We start from the raw sequence: 19,438 nt of genomic DNA on the forward strand, positions 1-19,438 counted from the left end.
ATTAGTTCAGCTTTTGGGGGCTCTGGTGGGCTGGAAAAGGTGTATACAGTTCTAGGAGAGAGGAGGCCTTTTTGCTAAGATCAAGTGTAGTATCTGTTGTTATCAGTTCCAGCCGGTGAGTGGATGCACCGGTTATGGACTGGTGGGGATGGGTGCTGCATGGAGGGGACAAGTGTACCGGGGCGTTCTGGGGCTGCTCTGATGTGACCTGTTCCTTCCTGGTCTCGCCATGAGGCTGAGAGGGTCTAGAGCCGAGTTACTTTAGTGCCTCGGGGAGTGGTGCCCCCGAGGTGCTGAAACTCACTGGGAGTATTGGCTCACTGAGTGGAAGCACATAACACCCCCCCCCCCCCCCTCCAGCTGCTGGTGTCCGCTCTTTGGAGGATTTTCCAGTGCTTCCTCCCCCAGGTACCATACAGAGGAAGAGGAAAGGAAGGGACAATGCATCAGCCCAGTCCTACAAGAGAAAGATCATTGAGGCCTGCGAGAACCTTCAAACTTCAGATGAAGAGGAGGAGATGGAATAGGCCCAAGTGGAGCAGGTCCAAGCACAGTCCATGGAGGAGCTGCTGCAGGACCCAGAGGTCAAGGAAATCCTAGACACACCGGCCAATCCAGTCTACGACGTGTTCTTGGAAGGGCGCTATGAGAAGCCATAGGAGCTGACAGGCACCAGAGAAAAGGATCTGCCCGACTGGAGTGGTAACTAGTATCTGAACTAACCTCTCTTTTTATTCCCATGGCTGATCTTAACATCTTTAGCATTAATGTGAGGAGTATTAGAGATAGGTTTAGATTTCAGACTGTTCTTACGTTCTTAGACTCTCAGAGGTGTGATCTTTACATTCTGCAGGAATGTGCTTTGTCTTCTTCTAGGTCTTACAACCATCTGGCCAGGCAGTGGTCTCACGGCCCTTCCTACTGGTCTGGTGGGTGTGACTGTAGGTCTGTGTGGGTGGCCAATCTGACCAGGGGAGGAAACTTTGCACTTGATTCCGTCTAGGAGCTTGTCTGTGGCAGACTTCTTGTCGCAGAGGGTTCCTGGGCAGGTGAGCCTGCGCGGCTCATCAACGTGTACGCCTCCCCTGAGAAGAATGTCCGACTGGAGGTTCTCCAGGCCCTGCGGGCTCAGCTTGCCATTACTAGGGCAGTAATGTTGGGTGGTGACTTCAACTGCCCCATTGAGGTGGACAGGCGCAGTTATGGCACATCCGCCAATCTTGACGTGACATCCAAGCTGCTGATCGTTATGGTGACAGAGGCATCCTTGCAGGACGTTATTGGGTTCATCGGGAATGGCTCCGTAAAGTATATGTGGAGCTACCCTGATGGCTCGCTCTGTTCTCGGATAGACTTCTTCACTTCAAGAGCAGTTAAGAAGGTGTTGTACTCTATGGTCCCCTGCTTCTTCTCTGACCACAGGGCCATTCGATTTTGGGGGACTATGGGCCATGGATTCCCACCTGGCCCAGGCCCAGGAGATTATGGAGAAACTTAGGGATGCGTACCTTGTATGGCGAAATGACAAATGTCTGTTTAACTGCATCAGCGATTGGTGGGAATATGTTAAAGTTGAGTTTTGTTGTTTCTTTCAGGCAAAAGGCAGACAACAGGCGTGTGAGAAGAAGTGGGACTTCAGGAGGCTGCAGCGCGAGCTGGGGTCACTGCAAGACCTGCTCCAGTGTGGCTGGAACATCAGGGAGGAGCTGGATGAGACCAAAAAGAGCTTGAAAAGGCACTTTGAGGAGGAATCCAAGCAAATCATCTTTTGTTCCAAGGTGGAGAACCTGGAAAAGGGTGAGAAGTGTAACTTTCTTTTTCAGGAAGCTCCATGCTGGTCACACGCCCCTGACTGAACTGCGAGATGAGACCGGACACATAAGGAGGGGTAAGGAGGAGGTGATGGGGGTCGTCTCTGACTTCTACAGCAACCTCTATGCCCCAAAGTCATCTGACCCTGAAGCCCCAGAGAGGTTCCTGTCAGGTATCACTAATGTTGTTTATCCTGCAGCAGCAGCGGCTATGGATGATCCCTTGACGGTGGGGGAGCTGCTCTCTGCCGCTAAATCCTTTAAGCCCGGCAGGACCCCGGGCAACGACGTTCTCCCGTCCGAGCTCTATGTAGCGCTGGGTGACCTGATCTGTCCAGACCTGTTGGAGGTGTACGAGGAGATGGTGGTGGGGGGCAGAATGCCTCTGTCGTTGAGGGAAGGGAAGATCACGATCTTATATAAGCGGAAGGGGAGAGATGTGACCTGAAAAATTGGCGTCCCATCTCTCTCCTGAACGTGGACAAGATCCTCGCCAATGTGCTAGCCAACAGGCTGAAATCTGTCATCGGGCAGATCGTCCATCCGGACCAGACCTGTGGCATTCCTGGTCGCAGGATTGCTGACAGCCTTGCCCTTGTGAGAGACACTGTCTATTACATCCAGGACCGTCATGCCCGCGCCACCCTGGTAAGCTTGGATCAGGAGAAGGCATTTTACCGTGTCTCCCACGCTTTCATGGGCAGGGGTTTGCGCAGGCTGGGTCTGGGGAAGATGTTTTGCTCTTTTGTTAACGTCATGCACTTTAATTTTTACAGCACGATGTTGGTGAACGGCTGGAAGACTAACCCCTTTTCTATTCTTTCAGGGGTTAGACAAGGCGGCCCTCTTTCACCTCTTCTTTTTGTTTGTGTTATAGAGCTCTTCGCTGAGACTATCCAACAGAATGGAGAGATCAGAGGGATCACCACACCAGGACCAGATCGCTACAAGGTCAAGTGCTCACTCTACATGGATGACGTGACCGTCTTCTGCGCTGACCAGCGTTCGGTGACTGCACTCGTCCAGACCTGCAAGGACTTCGGCAGAGCTTCGGGATGGCAAAAGTCAACTGCGGGAAGTCGTAAGCTATGCTCTTCGGGGTGTGGCACCTGGCTTCTTCCGCCCCCCTTTACTGTCAAACCAGACCATCCAAATTTTGGGAGTCTCATTGAGGAAGGAAGGAGCGGCCCTTAAGTCTTGGCAAGACTGACTAGCAAAGATGAACTCTAAGATTGGACTGTAGAGCTCCAGAAAGCTCTCTATGGAGGGCAAAACACTTGTCCTGTGGAGTGAATTTTTGACTGTGCTTCAGTACACCACACAGGCCTGGCCTCCCCATGCCACCATTTGCAAGTCCATCACCCGGACAGTGTTTTGCTTCATCTGGGGCAAAATGGACAGAATCAAGAGGACTGTGATGTACAAGGAGCCCCGCAAGGGTGGGAAGGGAGTGTCTGATATCCCCACTCTGCTGAGGGCCTCCTTTGCATGTGTCAGCGTACAGCGAACTCTTGTTAAAAAGACTGGCTCAGCGGGCAGGTCCATGTGTCGCTTGTTTCTCATGCCCCTCTGGAGAGAGCTGGGCTGGGACAAGTGTGACAGCTCCATCCCTTACAACTGGAACATTCCCTGGTTCTATGGGGATGTAGTCCGGTTTGTAAGGGAGCACCAGTTGGAAGGACTGAAACCTGACCTGTGCAAGCCAGAGATTATCTACAAGCTCATCTGAGCTAAAGACTTGTTGGAGCTAATTCCAGGGCCCCCGCGGCCACGGCAGAGACAGTATGGACTAATGTGGCTTCAAAGTGGCTTACCAATAGACATAAGGACTTGTCGTGGATGGCCATTAAAGGGAAGTCTGTCTTTCAGGTCATTCATGCATGCCCGCGACCTGTGCAGAACCCGGTGCCCCTTCGTGGAGGAAACATCTTTGCACGTGTTTTGGCAGTGGCCCTTTGCGCAGGGTCTGTTGGATGCCCTGGAACATGAACGCAGAGACTCTGTACCCAGGAACTGCCTTTCCTACCATTCGGTGCTTTACGGTCTGTTCCCTGGGATCCACGACATGGAGGCCATCCAGGAGGCCTGGCGCCTTATGAACTGTTTTAAGGACGCAGTGTGGCTTGCCAGGAACCGCCTAGTGATCAACAGGGAGAACATGTCCGTACGGGACTGCCATAGGTTCATCAGGAGCCTGCTCAAAGACTATTCCATCTTGGACAGCCCAGCCGTCGATGAAGAAGAGGGAAGACTCCTCTCCTTCCACCATGTCCCCCTGAAGATATAGCCCAGTAGTTTCGGCCCTGTGATCAGCCCCCTCCCTTCCCCCCATACAGTCGCCCACTCCCCCATGCCCCCAGCCCCGCCCCATAGCCACGGCCCTACCCTGATCACAGATTGTATTGTTTGGTTTTTTGATTTCTTGTGCTTTTCTCTTACAGGATTGAGCGGAATGTTAGAGTAGCATGATGTGCGATGTATAGCTTAGGGAACCTTTGCTATGTATTGTACTCTCATGCTTTGTGTGATTGTAATTTATTGTATGACTTGTAATGATTGAACGAACAATAAAGCTCTTTCAATAACGGAAGCACGGGACCATGATCTCTTCACTTTGTGGCACTCACCTCTTGATTCCGGGCCCTCTGGCTAGGATCAGAGACATTTTTATAGATCAGTCCGGATGTCCGGGCAGTATATCTGCACAAATTCACTTATTTATTTATTTTTGTCGACACCTTACGATGTTTCGGAGACCACGCCTCCTTTCTCAAGTCAGGAGGCGTGGTCTCCAAAACGTTGTAAGGTGTCGACGTAAGCTCCAATCTGTTCCCCTTCGTGAGAGGAAGGTCCATGCACTGAAGGAAGCCCGGCTATGGGGTGAAGATTTCCTACAGCTTGGAGAGTGTCAAGAGTGTCGAAGGTGCACTTTGGGTGAATTGAAATTTTGTAATATCTACTTTTTGCAAAGACTTTGCCTGACATATTGTGAATCTTTTACATTTTTTCACTAAAAGCAATTTATAAAACAAAGTTGTTGGTGGCGTTTTTTCATTTTTGCTATTTGGATCCCCTACGACAAGCAACAGGTAGTAATTATTAGGGATCGACCGATATAGTTTTTTTAGGGCCGATAATTGGTAGAGGTTAGGGCCGATAGCCGATAACTTATACCGATATTCCGGTATAAGTTATCGGCTATTTATCCCCCCGCAACACCGCTGCAGTGCATTGATTTAAAGTGGGCGCTTTAAATCAATGCACTGCAGTGGCTTTTACGGTGCCATAGGCCGCCGCCGCCGCCACCCGCTTCTCTCTCCCTACCTGTCAGGGTGGTCCGGGCCATCCATCCATCCTTCCTGTAGTGTCCGGCGGCATTACGGGTGGAGGGTGAACCGGTCCGGGCTGTTCTTCTCCGGGGGTCCACTTCTCCACTCCGGGCAGGCTCCGGCTTAGTAACGCAGCATAGACGCCGCTGCGCAGTGATGCCCCTGATGTCACGGCGTAGCGGCGTCTATGCAGCGTACTAGGCCGGAGCCTGCCCACAGGGGAGAAGAGGACCCCCGGAGAAGAACAGCCCGGACCGGTTCACCCTCCACCCGGAATGCCGCCAGACACTACAGGAAGGATGGATGGCTCAGACCACCCCCATTACGGGTAAGTTTAATTTTTTTTTATTGACTCGGAGGGTGGGGGAGCAGTATGGGCAAAAAGCCATACCGTGGGAGAAAAATAAAACGGTATCCGGTTCATACCGGTATACTGCCCAGCACTACGGTGGGGGGTGCGACGTGGTGCGGTGGGTCGGGGGGGGGGGGGCGGTCGCGGTGCGCTGGGGGCGGTGCATTATCGCTTAACGGCAAGGTAATTGCCGATACCGATAATGCCCCAAATCGTGATTATCGGCCGATCCCTAGTAATTATTATTAGAGAATGAAAAAAACATGGTTAGAGATGCCACTAAGTAGGTGGCAATGCCTTAACCGTATATGTGTTGAAGGCCACAGGGGCCTCTTCCATCCTTGTCAAGGGGAGTGCTAACCTTCTCTCCTTTCATACAACACACACCCACTGGTAATCTAGCATTAGGGCGACTGCACCACAAATTCTGTTAAACACCCTCACATGATCATCCTTATCCAACTCATCATATCTGCACTGAAAACAACTGAAAATTAATCTTAAATCACCCCAAAAATCATCCTGAGTGTGCACAAATTACATATGCATACATTTTGACCAATGGCTGTGAAGGGGGCGTGGTTCTTGGTAGGCACTCTGTATTTCCACATTGTAGCTGCCCTGTAGAGGACAGAAAGACATTTAAAGGGGTACTCCGGTGAAAACCTTTTTTCTTTTAAATCAACTGGTGGCAGAAAGTTAAACATATTTGTAAATTACTTCTATTAAAAAATCTTAATTCTTCCAGTATTTATTAGCTGCTGAATGCTACAGATATATGCTAAGGGCAGCATGGTGGCTCAGTGGTTAGCACTGCTGCCTTGCAGTGCTGGAGACTTGGGTTCAAATCCCACTAAGGACAACAATGAATAAAGCGTTGTTATTATTATTATAATAACGTCAGCAGAGAGACCTGTGCTTGTGATGTCATCAGAGAGCATTCCAAAAAGAAAAGAATTTCCTCTGTAGTATTCAGCAGCTAATAAGTACAGGAAGGATTAAGATTTTTTTAATAGAAGTAATTTACAAATATGTTTAACTTTCTGCCACCAGTGGATTTAAAAGAAAAAAAGGTTTTCACCGGAGTACCCCTTTAACCCCTTAACGACGCAGGACGTATATTTACGTCCTGCGCCGGCTCCCGCGATATGAAGCGGGATCGCGCCGCAATCCTACATCATATCGCGTCGGTCCCGGCGCTCATCAACGGCCGGGACCCGCGGCTAATACCACACATCGCCGATCGCGGCGATGTGCGGTATTAACCCTTTAGAAGCGGCGGTCAAAGCTGACCGCCGCTTCTAAAGTGAAACTGAAAGTGACCCGGCTGTTCAGTCAGGCTGTTCGGGACCGCCGCGGTGAAATCGCAGCGTCCCGAACAGCTGATCGGACACCGGGAGGGCCCTTACCTGCCTCCTCGGTGTCCGATCGACGAATGACTGCTCCGTGCCTGAGATCCAGGCAGGAGCAGTCAAGCGCCGATAACACTGATCACAGGCGTGTTAATACATACCAGTGATCAGCATAGGACAGGGGTCTGCAACCTTTAAGACAAAAAGAGCCACTTGGACCCGTTTCCGAAGAAAAAACAAAAAACTGGGAGCCGCAAAAACCCCCTCCCCTCTCATGCCCTGGTTGGGATACACTGGCATACACACACAAAAGGGACTACAACTCCCAGCATGTGTTATTCAGGAGTCTTCAGTCTGTGGTATAACACCAGCATGCTGCCTCTGTAGTCTCCTGGGAGTTGTAGTTCTCCAACACCTCTATTGTATCTCAGTAGTCTCCTGGGAGTTGTAGTTCACCAACACCTCTATTGTATCAGTAGTCTCCTGGGAGTTAGGGTTCACCAACACCTCTATTGTATCTCAGTAGTCTCCTGGGGATTGTAGTTCACCAACACCTCTATTGTATCTCAGTAGTCTCCTGGGAGTTGTAGTTCACCAACACCTCTATTGTATCAGTAGTCTCCTGGGAGTTGTAGTTCACCAACACCTCTATTGTATCTCAGTAGTCTCCTGGGAGTTGTAGTTCACCAACACCTCTATTGTATCTCAGTAGTCTCCTGGGGATTGTAGTTCACCAACACCTCTATTGTATCTCAGTAGTCTCCTGGGAGTTGTAGTTCACCAACACCTCTATTGTATCTCAGTAGTCTCCTGGGGATTGTAGTTCACCAACACCTCTATTGTATCTCAGTAGTCTCCTGGGAGTTGTAGTTCACCAACACCTCTATTGTATCTGAGTAGTCTCCTGGGAGTTGTAGTTCACCAACACCTCTATTGTATCTCAGTAGTCTCCTGGGAGTTGTAGTTCACCAACATCTCTATTGTATCTCAGTAGTCTCCTGGGAGTTGTAGTTCACCAACACCTCTATTGTATCAGTAGTCTCCTGGGAGTTGTAGTTCACCAACATCTCTATTATACCAGTAATCTCCTGGGAGTTGCAGTTCATATACCAGTGTTTCCACTGGCATACACACACATAAGAGGGACTACAACTCCCAGCATGTGTCATTCAGCAGTCCCCGTCCCCCCCATCATTCCCAGTATGATATTTATTCCCCTGCAGTCTTTACATCCCCAGCCTGTGTAATGTCTCCTCACACATAGGAATCTTCCCCTGCAGTGCAGTCTCCTCTCCCCTCATCCGCTCTGTGTTTCCCCTGTGCAGACATGAATCCTCCCCGTGATGAATGAGGTCCTGTGTGTACAGAGCTGGGGGAGGGAGGAGCTTTTCCCCTGTGAAAACATGAATCCTCCCCGTGAAAAATGAGGTCCTGTGTGTACAGAGAAGGGGGAGGGAGGAGCTGTGTCCGTCCTCACTCTCCCACTGTATCCTTGTATTATGCAGAGCTGCGCTCTCCATCCTCCGTGGGGGGGGGGGGGGGGGGGGCATGGCTTAATTATCTGCAGACGTGCGGTGAAAAAAATCAAACCCATGGCTCTGCCCTCGATCCTCCCCGCTTCAGAAAACTTGCCCCTCTCTTATTCACCACACACCGGAGCCGCGGCAAAGGTGTAAAAGAGCCACATGCGGCTCAGGAGCCGCGGGTTGCCGACCCCTGGCATAGGAGATCAGTGTGTGCAGTGTTATAGGTCCCTATGGGATAACAATGATCAGTATAAGAGATCAGTGTGTGCAGTGCTATAGGTCCTTATAGGACCTATAACACTGCAAAAAAAAAGTAAAAAAAAGTGTTAATAAAGGTCATTTAACCCCTTCCCTAATAAAAGTTTGAATCACCCCCCTTTTCCCATAAAAAGATAAAACAGTGTAAAATAAATAAATAAATAAACATATATGGTATCGCCGCGTGCGTAAATGTCCGAACTATAAAAATATATCATTAATTAAACCGCACGGTCAATGGCGTACGCGCAAAAAAATTCAAAAGTCCAAAAAAGCGTATTTTGGTCACTTTTTATACCATTAAAAAAATGAATAAAAAGTGATCAAAACAAAAATCATACCGATAAAAACTTCAGATCACGGCGCAAAAAACGAGTCCTCATACCTCCCTGTAAGTGGAAAAATAAAAAAGTTATAGGGGTCAGAAGATGACATTTTTAAATGAATACATTTTCCTGCATGTAGTTATGATTTTTTCCAGAAGTGCGACAAAATCAAACCTATATAAGTAGGGGATCATTTTAACCGTATGGACCTACAGAATAATGATAAGGTGTAATTTTTACCGAAATATGCACTGCGTAGAAACGGAAGCCCCCAAAAGTTACAAAAGGGCGTTTTTTTTTCCGATTTTGTCGCACAATGATTTTTTTTTACGTTTCGCCGTGCATTTTTGGGTAAAATGAGTAATGTCACTGCAAAGTAGAATTGGCGACGCAAAAAATAAGCCATAATATGGATTTTTAGGTGGAAAATTGAAAGGGTTATGATTTTTAAAAGGTAAGGAGGAAAAAAACTAAAGTGCAAAAACGGAAAAACCCTGAGTCCTTAAGGGGTTAAAGCACCATATGTTTATAAAGGAAAACTCCAGCCAAAATTAAGTTATCCCAGCATACAGGAAAAGTATCTGATCGCGTGGGGGGGGGGGGGGGGTCTGACCGCTGGGACCCCATGTGGATAGGGAATAAGTTAATTTTCACTGGAGTTTTCCTTTAAGGATGCTCTGTGGTTTGATTATAATTTGGGGGATGTCCGTACAGGATGCCATCGGTTGGTCCACAGACTGCTCAGGGACTATTCCATCATGGACAGATCGGACATCGGGAAGGAAGAGATTAAAAAAAACTATAACCCCCATCCACTATCTCTATTTGTAAAGCATTATTGTTTATTTTATAATGTGTGAAGGAATGTTAGTGTAGCCCGTAGTATGATGTATAATGTAAGGAGACCCGTGTTGTATGCTGTGTCAAGTATTTAATGTGCGCAGGAATGTTAGTGTAGCGTGTGGCATAATGTATAGCGTAGGAATCTTGTGTTGTATGTTTTACTGTCATGTATATAATGTGTGCAGGAGTTTTAGTGTAGCCTTTAGTATGGTGTATAGTATAGGGGAAAAGTGCCGTATGTTGTACTGTCAGGTATATAATGTGTGCAGGAATGTTAGTGTAGCAAGTGGTATGATATCTAGTGTAGGGAATCTATGCTATATTTTGTACTGATATATATATATATATATATGAAATGTTTGGAGAAATGATGTTACTGTAGCATGTGGTATGATGTACACTGTAGGGACACCTGTGCTGTATGCTGTACTGCCATGTATATAATGTGTGCAAGAATGTGAAAGAAGAAAGAATTAGTGTAGCATGTGGTATGATGTATAGAGTGGGCAGACCCGGGCTATATGTTGTGCAATAGGCAGTAATTGTATTCATTATGTACTGCTTTTATCCCTGCACATTGTATGAACAGTGGGGCAAAAAAGTATTTAGTCAGCCACCAATTGTGCAAGTTCTCCCCCTTTAAAAGATGAGAGAGCCTATAAATCATCATTGGTATGCCTCAACTATGAGAGACATAATGAGAAAAAAATCCATTAAATCACATTGTCTGATTTTTTAAAGAATTTATTTGCAAATTATGGTGGAATATAAGTATTTGGTCACCTGTAAACAAGCAAGATTTCTGGCTCTAACAGACCTGTAACTTCTTCTTTAAGAGTCTCTTTAAGGCTACCATCAGTAACACACTACACAGCCAGGGACTCAAATCATGCAGTGCCAGACGTGTCCCCCTGCTTAAGCCAGTACATGTCTTGGCCCGTCTGAAGTTTGCTAGAGAGCATTTGGATGATCACTGCTCTAGAGGAGATCTGCATGAGGAATGGGCCAAATACCAGCAACAGTGTGTGAAAACCTTGTGAAGACTTACAGGAAACATTTGACCTCTGTCATTGGCAACAAAGGATATATAACAAAGTATTGGGATGAACTTTTGTTATTGACCAAATACTTATTTTCCACCATAATTTCCAAATAAATTCTTAAAAAATCAGACAATGTGATTTTATGGATTTTTCTTCCCATTCTGTCTCTTATAGTTGAGGTATGCCTCTGATGAAAATTACAGGCCTCTCTCATCTTTTTAAGTAGGAGAACTTGCACAATTGGTGGCTGACTAAATACTTTTTTGCCCCACTGTACGTTTATGACAATTGATTGCTAATAAAGTTATTTAAAATAAAAAAAAGGTAGATTTTGGTAACTACAGGTACTAGAAATGTATGTCCTGTAAATTTGGCATGGCAGGGGTGAATCTAGCCGTATGCTTATTTCATTAAATGCACCAGTGTTTCCCAACCAGGGTGCCTCCAGCTGTTGCAAAACTACCCAGACTGCCTAAGGCTCTCCAGTAATGCTGGAAATTGTGATTTTGCAACAGATGAAGGTACATTGTTCAGAAAATACTGCTGTAAGGAATGCACGGCATGGTCGACGTTTATTGGTAAAATGTAATTACAATTAATTTGGAATTTGGAATTACACGTAAAGGAAATGTAAATCTTATAAATGATGTACAAATGGTTGACATCTAGTGGTAGGTTTATGTAATTTCATGTAACTGAAAGGTATGTCCTATAAATGATATACAGCACGGAGGACATCTGGTGGTAGGTTTATGTAATTACAGCCTATAAATGATTGGTGCAGGTGACACCTAGTGGTGGGTTTACCTAAGTACATAGTAGAGATTTATCAAAGTTGTCTATTTTCTGGATCAATATAGACCAAACTACATAGTGTGAGGCCGGTCTGTTGTGCACCTACTTTATAAAAAGTCACAAGGCTCTTGATAAATTCTGCACACGGACTTCGGGATCTACGGATTAGACTGTATTTAACCCCTTAATGACCAAGCCCATTTTCACCTCAAGGACCAGGACAATTTTCGTTTTTTCCTCCTCGCCTTCTAAAATCCATAACTCCTTTATATTTCCATGTACAGACCCATATAAGGGCTTGTTTTTTGCGTGACCAATTGTACTTTGTAATGAAACCTCTCATTTTACCATAAAATGTACGGCGAACCCCAAAAAAAGAATTTTTAGGGAGGAAATTTAAATGAAAACCCAAATTTTGCACATTTTGGAGGGTTTTGTTTTCACACTGTACACTTTAGAGTAAAAATGACGTGTGTTCTTTATTCTGTGGGTCAATACGATTAAAATGATACCCATGGCTAGATACTTTTATATTTTTGTACCGCTTAAAAAAAATCTAAAATCGCTCTATTTTGACCCCCTATAACTTTTTCATTTTTCCGTATATAGGGCGGTATGAGGGCTCATTTTTTTTGCGCAGTCATCTGTACTTTTTTTAGATACCACATTTGCATATATAAAACTTGTAGATCATTTTTTATAAATTTTATTTTAATAAAATGTGACAAAAAAGCAGCACTTGTGGACTTTTTTAGTTTTTTACGTTTACATCATTCACCGTACGGGATCATTAACATTATATTTTGATAGTTCGGACATTTACGCACGCGGCAATACCAAATATGTTTATTTTAAAAAATGTACGCTTTCTGGGGGTAAAATGGGAAAAACTGACAATTTTCATTTTTATTGGGGGAGGGGATTTTTCACTTTTTTTTTTACTTTTTATTTTTACATTTTTCAACTTTTTTTTTGACACTTTTTATGTCCCCATAGGGGACTATCTATAGCAATCGTTTGATTGATAATACTGTGCAGTGCTATGTATAGGACACAGCACTGCTCAGTATTATCGGTGATCTTCTGCTCTGGTCTGCTCGATCTCAGACCAGAGCAGAAGACCCCGGGAGACGGCCAGAGCCAGGTGAGGGGACCTCCGGCTGTCATGCTGGATGATCGGATCCCCACAGCAGCGCTGCGGGCGATCCGATCATCCAATCAAAGTGCCGCAATGCCGTGATCTGTATTGATCACGGCATCGGAGGGGTTAATGGCAGACATCCGCGTGATTGCGGATGTCGGCCATTACCGGCGGGTCCCCGGCTGCTGCTAGCGGCCGGAACCTGCCGTGTATGACGCGAGCACCCTTCCGATGCTCGCGGTCATACACAGGACGTAAATGTACGTCCTGGTGCGGGAAGTCCCGCCAAACCAGGACGTACATTTACGTCCGTGGTCGTTAAGGGGTTAAACCTGCTTCAGTATGATCTGACATTTCAGCGTACTTTCACCCGATGTGAATTTACGCCGAAAAGTTGCTATTGATAAATTCAGCACCAATGCATTTTTCCATCTAAAATAGCCTAGAATGCATCATGTTCTAAAAATCCTCTAAAGAAAAAGTTGCACGTATTTAGATTGCGACTTTATGTGCGACAATTATAGATGGGGCAAAAAAAAACTCTCCCCATTGTACCTATAAATAAGGGGTACTAGATCGCTAGAGGTCCTATGGTCAGAACCCCCCCCCCCCCCCCCTTTAAACAATAAGGGTTTTTGTTTATTCTGTATTGATTTGTGCCATTACATTCTATAGCCCCTTGGTGATTATCTTATTTTAAGGCGTTACAGCCACACAGCGCACGGGTTATGCAAAAACTCAGTTAGACCGGGTTCACACTGCAATTTTTTTTCCCTTTAACATGTTTTATACACTTAAAAAAGAAAAAAAATATATATGTTATGAGGTGCTAAAACGGATGGGAATGGGCACAGGGCGTACATTTACACCCTGCGTCTTCTAGGGGTTAAATCCATGACTCTTATTTTTTTTCCTATACAGGGCCATAGCAGCCAGGACCCACAGCTAAAGCCGCATATCACCGATCAGGATGATGTCTGGCATTAACTCTTTAAAAGTGGCAAAAATCACTTGAGGAAAGCTGATCAGGACCACCACAGCAAAATCAGGGTCCCTACCTGCCTCCGACCAATAGGCGCTCCAATACTGCAGGCAGGCAGTCAGTACTAATGGAGCGCTGATAACACTTAAGTGTTGAGCGCAAATAATCAAATAACAAATTTTTTTCGCGAATATCAGCACTTCGCGATTTTGCAAATATTTAGATTATCGCGAATTATATTCGTTATGACGACTATTCGTTTTTGTTTTCACAATACATATCACAATGATGTGTACTGTGTAAATAAAAAGTGATCATCCCTCCCCTGCTTCCATCTTGTCTTTTTAAAATTTGCCAAGGAACGTGCTCTCGAATCACACAAAGTGCAAGAAAAAGTGCAAACGTGTTACACTAAAAAAACGTGCACAAAGGATGCGGTCTATCGCAAGCCCTTCTCCGATAGGAGAGATGCCCCAACAGACCTTACCCTTCGCCTCCGGACCAAAAGGTACCTGCGAGGTTCCAGGTTCAATGTCCCTTTTCGCCAAAGCTACTAGGGGACCACAAATGCTCTGGCATCCCCCTTGGCGTTGGCCAAGGTATCTTCCCGCAGAGCCGATAACGGTAGGTACCCTGCCCATGTAGGAGTACCCGGGGTTTTTGCAGGGAGATGCGGAACCTAATGGCCACACACACCTCCCCTAGACCGCCACAAGGGACACCCAGAAGGGCTACCGCATCCTGACAAATCCTGTGGACACACAACACGCAAAAAGTGACACAGTGAGACAAAAATAAATAAATAAGTGAATGTGTGCAGATATACTGCCCGGACATCCGGCCGGATCTATAATAATGTCCCTGATCCTAGCCAGAAGGCCAGGAATCAAGAGGTGAGTGCCACAAGGTGAAGAGATCATGGTGCCCATGCTTCCACTCAGTGAGCCAGTACACCCAGTGAGTTTAGGGGGCTAAAGTACCTCGGCTCTAGACCCTCTCAGCCTCATGGGGAGACCCGGAGGAAACAGGTCACATCGGAGCAGCCATCGAGCTGATTCTTCAGAACCAGCCCCGGAACGCCCTGGTACACCTGCACCTACCATGCAGCACCCATCCCCACCAGTCCCACATCGGCGTCGCCTGCCACCAGCATGAAACTGATAAGAACAGATACTATACTTAATCTTAGCCAAAAGGCCAAGAAGCGATACAGGCAGATACCTTGGCCAACGCCAAGGGGGATGCCGGGAGCATTTGTGGTCCCTTAGTAGCTTCGGCGAAAAAGGACATAGATCCTCGCAGGTACCTTTTGGCCCGGAGGTGAAGGGTAAGGTTTGTTGGGGGGTCTCTCTCCTCTGCGATAAACCACATCCTTTGTGCACGTTTTTTAGTGTAACACATTTGCACTTTGGGTGATTTGAGAACACGTTCCTCGGCTCTTAGATAAAAAAAAAATAAAAGTGACAAAAAGTGACAAAAAAAAGAAATAAGTGAATGTGTGCAGATATAGTGGTCTAAAGAAGGGAAATTTTATGTGAATATTATGCAAATATCGGCACTACCAGAGGACACTGATCCCTGCCTTCTTTTAGCTTGTGGGCCAATGAGAGGGATGCAAATACAGTTGTCAGAGGTTAAAGGACATCTATAGTGCAAAATAACTTATCTCCTATCCAAAGGATAGGGGATAAGTTATAGATCGCGGGGGGTCCGAGCGCTGGGGCCCCTTGCGATCTTCGGTACGGGGCCGCGGCAATATACAGGAAAGGGGGCGTTCCGTCCCCGCATGACGCGGCGGCCGACACGCCCCCTCCATGAATCCCATAGAGATACATGTAGGGGGAGTGTCTGCCGCGGCTTTATGCTGGAGACGAAACTTCACTTCCAGCAGACTGCCGCAGCCCCGTCCAGGAGATCCCGGGGGGCCCCAGCGCTCGGACCCCCCGCGATCTATAACTTATCCCCTATCCTTTGGATAGGGGATAAATTATTTTGCGCTGGAGTACTCCTTTAACATCCCTTGACACCAATAGGAAAGTAGTTAGTTGAAAGATATAATCGCGCATGCAGCAAATTTTATGACGAATTTTCGCATGAAAAAAAAAGTGAACGAATATGCGAAATTCGCAAAACATCACAAATTCGGATATGGCCCATGCCACTCATCACAATTAACACTGATCAATGCTGCACTATGGCACATCGTTGATCGGAATTTCCGATCGAAACATTCCATGAAATTGAGGTAACCAAAAAACATGGTTAGAGATGCCACTAAGTAGGTGGCAATGCCTTAACCGTATATGTGTTGAAGGCCACAGGGGCCTCTTCCATCCTTGTCAAGGGGAGTGCTAACCTTCTCTCCTTTCATACAACACAAACTGACATAGGGCACCAGCGTTATTTATACCTCCTCTTCCACTGGTAATGTAGCATTAGGGCGACAACACCACAAAGTCTGATAAACACGTAAACACGATCAATCTTATCTTACTCAACGTGCCTGCACTGAAAGCAACCGAAAATTTTCATTAAATCACCCCAAAAATCATTCCAAGTGTGTACAAATTACATATGCATAAATTCTGACCAATGGCCGTGAAGGGGGCGTGGTTATAGCTAGTCACGTTGTATTGCTTTAAAAAGACTTAGAAAAAAACAAGTTTAGCTGACCTGCGGTTACGAGCCAGGTTCAGCGCCACCCAGGGGACAAAACGATATTTGTAGGATCTCCAGCGGGTGAGCAGCGCCCGCAAAACCGACCCCGGGGACGGCGGCATGGCTCTGACTTGACGGGCGGGCCACGAGGGTTGTGACGTCACTGGACGGGAGGGGCGAAAATAGACGGCGCTGAACGGGGAGAGGAGGGGCTGTGTGACGTCACTGACAGACAGGGGAGCAGAAACTGGAAGCGTTACCACGCGCAGGAACAGTGTTTCATAGAAGATGTAAACAGCGCCACCTAGTGTTACCTTGAAAAAAAAAATGCCATGTCAGAGAAAATGCGTTCTACGGGTGACATCTAGTGGTAGATTTATGTACTGTATGCACCAGTGTATCCTAACCAAGGTGCCTCCAGCTGTTGCGAAACTACAACTCCTAGCATGCCCGGACAGCCAAAGGCTGTCCGGGCATTCTGGAAGTTGTAGTTTCGCAACAGCTGGAGGCACCCTGGTTGGGTAACACTAGTATAATTTATCAATGATTGAAGGATACACAGACGCCTACAATGTATAGTAGTGTTATCCAAATTTACGACATTTAGTAGTAGGTTTATGTAACTACATGGACCAGAAATGTATGTCCTGTATTTTGCATGGCAGGAATGACATCTAGCGGTGAATGTATTTAATTACATGTGCTAGAAATACGGCATGAGCGACAACTATTGGTGAGTTTATGTGATTACATTCACGTTCCTATAAATGGAGACATCTAGTGGTGAATGTATTCAATTACATGAACTAGAAATGCATATACCCTGTACGGCATGATCGACAACTATTGGTGAGTTTATGTAATTACATGCACGTCCCTATAAATGGTGACATCTAGTGGTGAATGTATTTAGTTACATGTACTAGAAATGCATACCCTGTAGGGCATGAGCGACAACTATTGGTGAGTCTATGTAATTACATGCACGTCCCTATAAATAGTGACATCTAGTGGTGAATGTACTAGAAATGTATATACCCTGTACGGCATGAGCGACAACTATTGGTGAGATTATGTAATTACATTCACGTCCCTATAAATGCTGACATCTAGTGGTGAATGTATTTAGTTACATGTACTAGAAATGCATACCCTGTAGGGCATGAGCGACAACTATTGGTGAGTCTATGTAATTACATGCACGTCCCTATAAATAGTGACATCTAGTGGTGAATGTACTAGAAATGTATATACCCTGTACGGCATGAGCGACAACTATTGGTGAGATTACATAATTACATTCACGTTCCTATAAATTATGCGCGTCAGAAAAATTTGTTCTACCAGTGACATCTAGTGATAGGCATAAGGATATCTATCCTTCATGCTTATCTCTATCTTATATGAAGGATAGCCTTATGCCTATCCCTATCTTATATGAAGGATAGCCTTATACCTATCCCTATCTTATATGAAGGATAGCCTTATACCTATTCCTATCCTATATGAAGGATAGCCTTATGATTATCCCTATCTTATATGAAGGATAGCCTTATGCCTATTCCTATCTTATATGAAGGATAGCCTTATGCCTATTCCTATCTTATATGAAGGATAGCCTTATGCCTATCTCTATCTTATATGAAGGATAGCCTTATACCTATCCCTATCTTATATGAAGGATAGCCTTATACCTATTCCTATCCTATATGAAGGATAGCCTTATGCTTATCCCTATCTTATATGAAGGATAGCCTTATGCCTATTCCTATCTTATATCAAGGATAGCCTTATGCCTATTCCTATCTTATATGAAAGATAGCCTTATGCTTATCCCTATCTTATATGAAGGATAGCCTTATGCCTATCTCTATCTTATATGAAGTATAGCCTTATGCCTATCACTATCTTATATGAAGGATAGCCTTATGCCTATCTCTATCTTATATGAAGGATAGCCTTATACCTATTCCTATCCTATATGAAGGATAGCCTTATGCTTATCCCTATCTTATATGAAGGATAGCCTTATGCCTATTCCTATCTTATATCAAGGATAGCCTTATACCTATCCCTATCTTATATGAAGGATAGCCTTATACCTATTCCTATCCTATATGAAGGATAGCCTTATGCTTATCCCTATCTTATATGAAGGATAGCCTTATGCCTATTCCTATCTTATATCAAGGATAGCCTTATGCCTATTCCTATCTTATATGAAGGATAGCCTTATGCTTATCCCTATCTTATATGAAGGATAGCCTTATGCCTATCTCTATCTTATATGAAGTATAGCCTTATGCCTATCACTATCTTATATGAAGGATAGCCTTATGCCTATCTCTATCTTATATGAAGGATAGCCTTATACCTATTCCTATCCTATATGAAGGATAGCCTTATGCTTATCCCTATCTTATATGAAGGATAGCCTTATGCCTATTCCTATCTTATATCAAGGATAGCCTTATGCCTATTCCTATCTTATATGAAGGATAGCCTTATGCCTATCTCTATCTTATATGAAGGATAGCCTTATACCTATTCCTATCTTATATGAAGGATAGCCTTATGCCTATCTCTATCTTATGTGAAGGATAGCCTTATACCTATCCCTATCTTATATGAAGGATAGCCTTATACCTATCCCTATCTTATATGAAGGATAGCCTTATACCTATCCCTATCTTATATGAAGGATAGCCTTATGCTTATCTCTATCTTATATGAAGGATAGCCTTATACCTATCCCTATCTTATATGAAGGATAGCCTTATACCTATTCCTATCTTATATGAAGGATAGCCTTATGCCTATCTCTATCTTATGTGAAGGATAGCCTTATACCTATCCCTATCTTATATGAAGGATAGCCTTATACCTATCCCTATCTTATATGAAGGATAGCCTTATGCTTATCTCTATCTTATATGAAGGATAGCCTTATGCTTATCCCATGGATGTTTAAACTCCTTCACTGTATTTGCAGTGACCACTTCTGCAGGAAGGCTATTCCATG

General features: G+C 45.2%; 1 protein-coding gene, 2 non-coding genes and 1 pseudogene across 5 annotated transcripts in view; all 4 read right to left on the reverse strand.

Moving 5' to 3' along the window:
• Positions 1-16,587, reverse strand: part of SETD9 (SET domain containing 9) — a 29,137-nt gene extending 12,550 nt beyond the window's left edge. For 2 of the 3 annotated variants that reach the window (XM_056547431.1, XM_056547421.1), the window contains exon 1: positions 16,432-16,586. In XM_056547431.1, the coding sequence (XP_056403406.1) occupies positions 16,432-16,538 (107 nt within the window). In that variant the 5' untranslated portion in view covers positions 16,539-16,586. Of the gene's footprint in view, positions 1-16,431 lie in introns of all 3 variants that reach the window. The other variant, XM_056547442.1, reaches the window with a different exon arrangement.
• LOC130345875 (U6atac minor spliceosomal RNA) lies at positions 5,748-5,875 on the reverse strand. Its single transcript, XR_008884306.1, has one exon. It is a non-coding gene; the product is annotated as a U6atac minor spliceosomal RNA (small nuclear RNA).
• LOC130343817 (U2 spliceosomal RNA) lies at positions 14,876-14,967 on the reverse strand (annotated as a pseudogene).
• Positions 16,009-16,136, reverse strand: LOC130345886 (U6atac minor spliceosomal RNA). Its single transcript, XR_008884307.1, has one exon. It is a non-coding gene; the product is annotated as a U6atac minor spliceosomal RNA (small nuclear RNA).
• Positions 16,588-19,438: the final 2,851 nt, after the last annotated feature.

The sequence above is a fragment of the Hyla sarda genome, chromosome 1 (assembly GCF_029499605.1).
Source record: "Hyla sarda isolate aHylSar1 chromosome 1, aHylSar1.hap1, whole genome shotgun sequence".
Taxonomy (NCBI): Eukaryota; Metazoa; Chordata; class Amphibia; order Anura; family Hylidae; genus Hyla; species Hyla sarda.